The 9,371-nt window shown below is 38.4% G+C and overlaps 1 protein-coding gene across 1 annotated transcript in view; it reads right to left on the bottom strand.

Moving 5' to 3' along the window:
- Positions 1–9,371, bottom strand: part of LOC107694265 (neuronal cell adhesion molecule-like) — a 65,624-nt gene that overhangs the window by 9,015 nt on the left and 47,238 nt on the right. The window contains exons 29-33 of the mRNA XM_016493911.1: positions 9,138–9,293; positions 8,574–8,705; positions 8,268–8,346; positions 4,411–6,829; positions 3,025–3,362 (exon numbers count right to left, since the gene is read on the bottom strand). Coding sequence (XP_016349397.1) covers positions 6,595–6,829; positions 8,268–8,346; positions 8,574–8,705; positions 9,138–9,293 — 602 coding nt within the window. The 3' untranslated portion in view covers positions 3,025–3,362; positions 4,411–6,594. The remainder of the gene's footprint in view (positions 1–3,024; positions 3,363–4,410; positions 6,830–8,267; positions 8,347–8,573; positions 8,706–9,137; positions 9,294–9,371) is intronic.

Consider the following 9,371-nt stretch of genomic DNA (forward strand, 5'->3'; position numbering starts at 1 on the left):
GAAGGCTCAGGAAACCTTTGCAGGTGTTTTGAGTTGATTAGCTGATTGGCATGTCACCATATTCTAATTTGTTGCGATAGTGAATTGATGGGTTTTTGTTTAATGTGAGCCAAAATCATCACAATTAAAAGAACCAAAGACTTAAACTACTTCAGTCTGTGTGCATTGAATTTATTTAATACACGAGTTTCACAATTTGAGTTGAATTACTGAAATAAATGAACTTTTCCACGACATTCTAATTTATTGAGATGCACCTGTAATATAATGCTTTATTTCTCCAAATCTGTTTCAATTAATAAACAAACTCATCTACATCTTGGATGGCCTGAGGGAGAGTACATTTTCATCAAATTTTCATTTTGGGATGAACTATTCCTTTAAACATAATTTTGTATGTTTATTATGGGGACCATTGGCAGCACCCAAATTTGGTATGTGGGAGTTTCCTAACTGTTTAGAGTTAAAAAAAAACTTTATCTACTCCATTTAATATCATTTTCTACCCTTGAAGACGCTCCTGGAAAAAAAAGGAATTCAGCTATACTTGGGATAATTTTGTACATAAAATGTAGTTAAAGAAACACACACACACACACACACACACACACACACACACAGAGAAAGAGAAAAAGTGAAAGAACGTGTGTGTGGGTGAAATGCTGTAAAGCTGCAGAGTTGAAGCTACTGAAAGCTGCATTGTCTCACTCTGATGTGCAGACTGTAGCAGATTGTGTCCGAAATGGAAACATTAACAATTTAACATCCTACCAATGTTAAAAGTGAATCAGCAATCCACACCTTCTCTCTCACTCACACAGACTATGCACATATGTACACAAACATGTTTATACCCACAAGTTCAGCCATTACTGCAAATGTAACACATAAAGGAAAGGTAAATCTTAGCATAAACGCATGCACACATACTCACAGAGTTGCTTTATAAATGCAATCCTTGCTAACACATTCAGCATCTCTTATTTGCTGCCACTGCACTTTCATACAGGGTGAGCAAGGACAGAGGGTGAACATCTGCAACCTAATATGTATCCATTCATCATGCATCTCAAGAACATGTTTGACCATCCATCTCTCTAAACAATTGTATTTGCTGCAAGTTATGCATGTGGTCTACTTGAAAGCATGGTATTTTCACCAATCTCTTAAAATCTCATTGCATCCTCTGATCTGCTGTCTGCTCTTGTCCTGCACATTCGGATTTAGGTTACTGCATGCCTACTGTAAACTCATATAAGGGCGTGGCAGTAAAAATCTAGCATCTGATCTAAATGATCTTACACACTGAAATACATGGATTAACAGAGCAACAAAAATCATAGCTGGATTTCACTGTCCTTTTTCCTCATTTTTTAAATAGGCTATTATAATTAGAGCTTGGTGTGATCATAACATATAAAGTGTATTTTCAAGCACTAATAAGTCTAATAACTGCGTCATTGATGATAACTCTTTAGCGCAGCCCTCCGACACAACACTCGCATTACAGTCTCTATCCTCTTTGTTGCCAGGAAACCGAGGACTAACTTGTCCCGTTTAAACTTTAGGCAAGTAAATATCATATAATTAACTCGCATCGCAGCTTGTTTCAGCATAACAATTAGCAAATTTATTGATATGTTAAAAAAAAAACCTTGTATAGCCTAATGTAATTTGTATGAATTCACACTTATTAATTTTATTTTTATTTTGTAAATAATACGTGCAATATGTATTCTAATTCTAATATGTATGTTGTTTATTTATTTTATGTATTATTTTTTTTTATATATATAAAGGAATGACATCTGCTATGTCTGGACTCATCCACCCTGTTCTTCTGCATTGCGGTATTCCCAAACCGCGCGGAACACCTTCATCCGGACTTTAGCATGCAGAATAAACTCCTGAAGGTCATAGACAGATCATATTCTCACCAGAAACCCCCAAAGCTTTACATATCACCATATCAGCTGCAAACTTACCGGAAGAATGCGTTTAATCCTTCGTCAAACCCACAGACCTGGATCAGAACCACCGCGTCGTCCCGCAGCCCAGCGAGGAGACAGACACACGGCCGGCGCGGCACCAGCCTGCTATTGGACGAGAGCGGAAGCTGCGCATGCCAGGATGCCGTAACACAGAGGGATGCTGTCTGAGTCCATGTGCTACTGCAGTGGATCTCAAGCTAGTCAATGTGATTTTAAGGCATTTGTGAATTATGAATTCAAAATGTATATGGACCAGCACGTGATATTTGGTGATTTAAGGTAACAGGAGGCTTATCCACACACATCTGTTCAAATCCAGTGGATTAAATTCTTATTTTTCATTTGAGACTCTCCAAATTCCAATCCAAGTAAATCAGTCCAATCGGATAAAGAGGCCAAATGACTGTGGGCAAAAGCTTAAGACCGCGTTACTCTTCAGGGCAGCCACACAGAATATAATGCATAAAACTGCACTTGCATTATAACATTTATGGGACAGTGAGGTAAGATGAGCTACTGTTTGCTTAAATTGTTCTGTAGGGAAAGAGAATCCACAAATTAAAACTAATATACCTAATTATATATTGCAGGATTATCTGCTATATCTCAGGGCTATAGAAATATGAATTTTTTCTTAATAATAAATAAGTAAACAAATAAAAAGAAATGAACTTGCCCTAACATAAAGGAAACTGTCAAGTTGTCATTGTAGATGAATTTCCATTTTAAATCAAAATATGAACATTAATTAGATGCACTATCCATATTTTGCTGCACATTATTAACAGTAATAATAAATAAACAATAAACCTGCAATGAGGTTTGGTATGATTTAAATTATAAAAATTAAATAAATATATAGATATGAATTTAGCTTTGACTTTAAAAGTCGCTTGAATATACAAAAAAATTATGTTTTCTTTAATTTAACAGAATTAATGTTCTTTGATTAATATAATTTATCTTTTAAACAAAAACAGACAGATGGTAGTGAAATCCGGAAACCAACATTTATTTTAATTCTTTTATATACAAAATAATTTTTTGCGATTATATTATAGAGTAAACCATTTCACAGCCTTTCATGCTTTATTTTCATGTAGCTTTAACATTAACCAGAATATTATTTCACACTACGTTTCATTCGTCTTTGCCCCCTCCGACAAAAACACATCAAAATGTTCTGCACCCACACCAGTGCAATCCGGCCTCCTTCTTTGGGGATGCGTCCATTTTCTTATTTTTCCTACAGAAAAAAAGTCATAAACTTCCTGGTCAAATAGAAAAGAAAACAACAGTGCCATTAAAAGAGTAAGAGTTGATGTGTGTGTGAATTCAGGTGGAACACTGTGCGGTTTTCTGCAGCGCTACCTAAGACATAATCATCCGTTGATTTGTTTTTCAGACTCATGGGGTTCAGGAAATAGGTTGTCGTCATTTTTCAAGCGGGCTTTTTTGTTTTCATCCAAAGTGACTTACAGTACACAAATTGCTGGGACAGTTCCCCTAGAGCGCCTTGGGATATACTGTCATGCTCAAGGGCTCAGTTGTGATTGGATATCTCAGCAGCTTTTCCATTCACAGACCGCCCCGGCATCCTTTCATGTGTCTAAAATAATTTTGGCTGGACATATACAAAGCCAATGTCAGATCTATACATTAAAAAGCAGACAATTCCAAACAAAAAAAACTTGATGCAAGTTATGACAAGCTAAATCATGAAAATCTAGGGCCTTGCCAAAAAAAGGCTCGCCCCATATATACAGTGGACAGACATATACTCAAACACACATTCATAGCCATCACACACATTCATTCCATACACACAAATATTTTCATGCATGCCTGCATAAACCGCACACACTCCAGCCATATTTGACGACAGCACCACTGCCGTGTGTTTAGTGAAGCCCTGATTTCACTACACTCGACAGCTCGTAATACTTCACAACATGCAGTAACATGATTTAAAAAACGGTTACATGTGAGAATGTGTATATTTCTGCCTACTGGTATCGCATATGTTGAGATCTTCCCAAGGACAGGCTACGGCAAATACCACAGTTGGTTGTTTCCATCGCCGTTATGAGTTGCCATAAATGTGTCAAATCAGACCAATCAACAGCAGTACACTCTTTACAGAGAAGTGGCAGTAATTTTTAGCTGTCGATAAGCAGAATGAGATGCCCCTCACCCCGATTTGAGGTGACTTCTGTGACGGCTGTGTAGGTGACATCATTTCCTTGAGTCTTGCGGTCTTCGCTCGGCCCAGGATTTGGGTATCGCTTGCAGTACTGATATAAAAGAGGGCTGCGCTCAAAGCGATGAGAGGGAATCTTTTTTTGAGTATAGAATAATGTTTTCTACCAAGGCACTAAGGAACCGTGCTGAGTGGCCTTCGTTGCATCCCATGCGCTACCTAAGACATAATCATCCGTTGATTTGTTTTTCAGACTCATGGGGTTCAGGAAATAGGTTGTCGTCATTTTTCAAGCGGGCTTTTTTGTTTTCATCCAAAGTGACTTACAGTACACAAATTGCTGGGACAGTTCCCCTAGAGCGCCTTGGGATATACTGTCATGCTCAAGGGCTCAGTTGTGATTGGATATCTCAGCAGCTTTTCCATTCACAGACCGCCCCGGCATCCTTTCATGTGTCTAAAATAATTTTGGCTGGACATATACAAAGCCAATGTCAGATCTATACATTAAAAAGCAGACAATTCCAAACAAAAAAAACTTGATGCAAGTTATGACAAGCTAAATCATGAAAATCTAGGGCCTTGCCAAAAAAAGGCTCGCCCCATATATACAGTGGACAGACATATACTCAAACACACATTCATAGCCATCACACACATTCATTCCATACACACAAATATTTTCATGCATGCCTGCATAAACCGCACACACTCCAGCCATATTTGACGACAGCACCACTGCCGTGTGTTTAGTGAAGCCCTGATTTCACTACACTCGACAGCTCGTAATACTTCACAACATGCAGTAACATGATTTAAAAAACGGTTACATGTGAGAATGTGTATATTTCTGCCTACTGGTATCGCATATGTTGAGATCTTCCCAAGGACAGGCTACGGCAAATACCACAGTTGGTTGTTTCCATCGCCGTTATGAGTTGCCATAAATGTGTCAAATCAGACCAATCAACAGCAGTACACTCTTTACAGAGAAGTGGCAGTAATTTTTAGCTGTCGATAAGCAGAATGAGATGCCCCTCACCCCGATTTGAGGTGACTTCTGTGACGGCTGTGTAGGTGACATCATTTCCTTGAGTCTTGCGGTCTTCGCTCGGCCCAGGATTTGGGTATCGCTTGCAGTACTGATATAAAAGAGGGCTGCGCTCAAAGCGATGAGAGGGAATCTTTTTTTGAGTATAGAATAATGTTTTCTACCAAGGCACTAAGGAACCGTGCTGAGTGGCCTTCGTTGCATCCCATACTGTACTACCACACCAAGAGCAGCGTGAATTCTGGCGCCCAAAGTGAGGTCACGGGTGGCTACATGACTGACTGGGGGCTTTCCTTCACAATAACAGTCCTGGATGAAGTGGACCTTAACTTTTTAAGTCTATCCATGACTTTTCCTCAGGGATAAAACATTGAAAAAGTTGTCGTAAATAAAACAAACACAGGGTGCAAATGAACCACAAGAGAACTGAGATAAGGATAAAACCACATCTGTGTGACTGAAAAGAGTGCTTGTGTGTCAAAAACATGCTACCTCACATCCCTGACCACCTGTTTTTAAAATCTGTGATTTTTTTTTTTGTATATTCAAAACTTCTGACGCCTAAGGACAGCTTTTACATGTATTACATACTTCACAACAATGCCCACAAAGACATTGCTGCCTGAACTGTGCATAATACCGATTTGAACACTGACGACAGAACGCAACAGGCATTTGGTGTGAAGCATAAGTGAGTATCATATAGTCAGACAAGCTTCACGGTCTCCACAACGCTGGCTAAAGGTGCGGTCACATTAGCGAAAATAAACATTGTATATTGTCGATTGTGTAGCAAAGCATGAAGCACTGTTCACACAAACGTCACTTTTTTCTATTGGTCGACGCAGTGAATCTGTGAAACCTGTTGCGAAATCTGTGTGGGGAAATCTTTCGACCTAACGCAAACAAACTCCCAATCGCACCGATTCCTACTGAAACAACTGGATTTTGCCTGTGAAAATTTGCCAAACAACAGTAAATGTGACCGCACCTTAATGCTGATTCGCCAAGGGTGCGACGTCAATAACTGATTCCATGCCAGTTCAAGGGACAAGATGGTGTGATACAACGCCATCTGATGGTAAATAGGGCCATGTTAATAAAATATAAGTCAATTTATATATTCCTATATGCTCGCTGTAATATGCTCAATGTCATGTGACTTTCATTCCGACCAATCGCGGTGAAGCTTGGACTGGCCCTCTTCTCGCATTTGTATCATTTCTCACTGTCTTTCATTAGGGGCGTTTGTTTTATTTCTTTTGCTGTGTGATGTCAGGGGGTCACAGTGCAATAGAGACAAGGAGGTGGGGTGTTGGATGGGTCAAAGGTCACGAGGCGTTTCCAGGCAGTTACACAAAGGAGTTCATGGCGTTGACCGGAGAAGGAGCCTCCGAACTCTCGTTGCCTTCAGCCGTGTCTTTTTCCTTCTTCCCGCTGTACTGGCCGATGAACGAGCCGTCCTCGTTGAACTGGCCATCTCCTCCCTCACCATAATCCACCAGGCTGTCGTCACTGTCGTCCTTCTTGACCGTCCCATTGGATGGGGTCCGGCTGCCTTTCAAGGGCTTGTGATCCTCTGTGTCACTGATGTAAAGAGTAGAGACAAGGGGGAGGGGAAGGATATTACAATAGCACAATTGAAACCATCTAAACTAGATAGTGGAGATCGTCCATTTCCAACATGCTGTTTAGTGCAGGTATTTTCCCAACAGTCCTTATATGCGTCTTTCCAATATCCAAAAGGCAGTAGATGTTCATAACTGGTCAAAACGTGCATTTGGAAGGGTAAGTTTGGTAACATACATCATAATGCATAAACCACTTCTCTCAAAACTGGAAAATCATAAAACTATCATTGGGATTTCTAAACAAATATATATATATATATATATATATATATATATATATGTATAAAAACAAAGTAAAATCACAATAAGGAAACTCAAAAATGCAAATAACAATGTAAAATTCATTTTTTCAGATTTTAATTTTTAGTAAAGGTTGGGTTTGGCTTATCTGTGAGATTTACAGACATCTGTTTGATTTTCTTCTGTAACTAGGAGATGAATAATGGGAGATTTAATGCATGCAAGACTTGCAAAGCCCCTCTTACCTTTCTGAAGATCTAAACTCCCCCCACAATTAAAACACACAGGAGGAACAAATAAGACAGACTGACATGTTTGACAATGAGGTTATCACTTTACAATAAAGAAAAATGTATACAGTGACATCATACACAACAAATGATGGACTTCATGAACAGGACATGTGGAATGTTAATACAGAACAAAAAAGCAGAGATGGCTGATGTCAACTGTGGCTCTGATTTGGCACTTTCAGAAGCTGAAATTTAATTTTAATAATTTGAAATATTACAGGGTACATTAAATATAATTGAATTAATATTTCATATATAATATTTCATTTCAATTATTGTGAGTTGAGACCAATCATCCAGTTCCAATCATATCTGCTCCACTGCATCAGCAATAATAATGACAATATGACCAAACATATTACAAAAAATACACACAAATATAAAACAATAAATTCAAAAATATATATTGATGACAATAAATATTAATGATGTCACAAAACAAAATAACAAATCACAGCAATAACAACGTAAATTAGGAAGGCAATTGATTTGACACTCGAAATGTGGTAAATGAATGAAAATGTAAAAAATGAATAAAAAATGTGTCAAATAGTTTTACAGTCATATAATACACAGCTTTGGTTAAGAATTGTTATAATGTATAAAAAGGTTTGCTCCTGCTTTCCTCAAGCTGTTTTGTGGTGAGGCCAAAGGTGTTTACATTCATCTCAGAGGAATGAAAAAATTACGGTCTGAATCCCTGAGCAAGAGGAGAAGCAAGTTTGCCTTCAATGAGTTGTGAAACGACAACAACATCACTTCTAAGTACCATTGGTGCAATTTAAACGTTTATTTTTCATGATTTCTAACCAAAGTGATATAAATAGCTGTAGATTAAGTTCTATATGTTGTTTTCCTCACCTGTACTCCCCAAATGTCCCATCATCCTCTTTCATGGGCTGGATTTCTGGGTCTTGATGGGCATCTTCTTTTTCTTTTACTATAAGATCGGAAAATCAAAAAGTTGTATGGCATTAAAGTTCAGCCTTTTGTACAAAGGAGTTCACATGTGTGTGCAGAATCTTAAATATATCTTATTTTATGTTACAGATATTTTATGTGGTCTGTTGCACTGTTTAAAAGATTTCAGATTCAGCATTAGCACCACACAGATGTACTTAACTACCGGTTTCAAACATCTCACATCAACTTTGGACATTCACTTACCTGGATATTTCCCTCCTTTGTTCCTCTTTATAAAGCAAACGATGAGGAGCACCAGGATCAGTAAAGCAATGGCACACATCAACCCGATAAACCAGCCCTGTGTGGCTATGTCAACCTGCTTGCTAGTCATAGCTGCAAAAAGGAGAAAAAATGAACTAACCCTCACTTTTCTTTTTTCGCAGATATAAAACAAACAAACACAAAATACTGCCATAAACAGTAAAGTAGAAATTAACATGAGCTGAACATCAAGATAACAAAAACCTCAAGTTTTTGTTTTTATGATGGTAAAAAAAAACATGGATTTAAAGAAATGCTTTTAAAAATTCTCTGACGATGTATGAAGACCACTGTAGGATGTCAAAGAAAAAAGTAAGGAAGAAATGGACACATGTAATTCTGGCATGCATATACATTTTCATAAACCCGTCTGGACTAATGTGTAATTTGTTAATATTCCAAACCAAAACTACAGGTAATGTCTGGAACTGAGGCGGGGTGGGGCTTCACGGGTGAGTGACAGGTGAGGTTGATGCTGGCGGTCTGCAGACATGCTCTCCTCACCTGGAACTGTAATCAACAGCTCCTCTGTACTGTGGACAGTTGCGTCTGAGTGGTCTCTGGCTACCACCCGAACCCTATAGGACATCCCCGGCTTTAGTCCTCTAATCTGATATGTCCGAGTGCCATTTACAAACTCTGTTTTCCAGGGTTCTTTACCTGGAGAGAAGGGCCGACGGCAAGGGAGAGATTATGGTAAAAACCAATTGCGCAGGAAAATGATAAAAAATAGATTTG

The sequence above is a fragment of the Sinocyclocheilus anshuiensis genome, unplaced genomic scaffold, assembly GCF_001515605.1.
Source record: "Sinocyclocheilus anshuiensis isolate Anshui unplaced genomic scaffold, SAMN03320099.WGS_v1.1 scaffold1316, whole genome shotgun sequence".
NCBI classification, from domain to species: Eukaryota; Metazoa; Chordata; class Actinopteri; order Cypriniformes; family Cyprinidae; genus Sinocyclocheilus; species Sinocyclocheilus anshuiensis.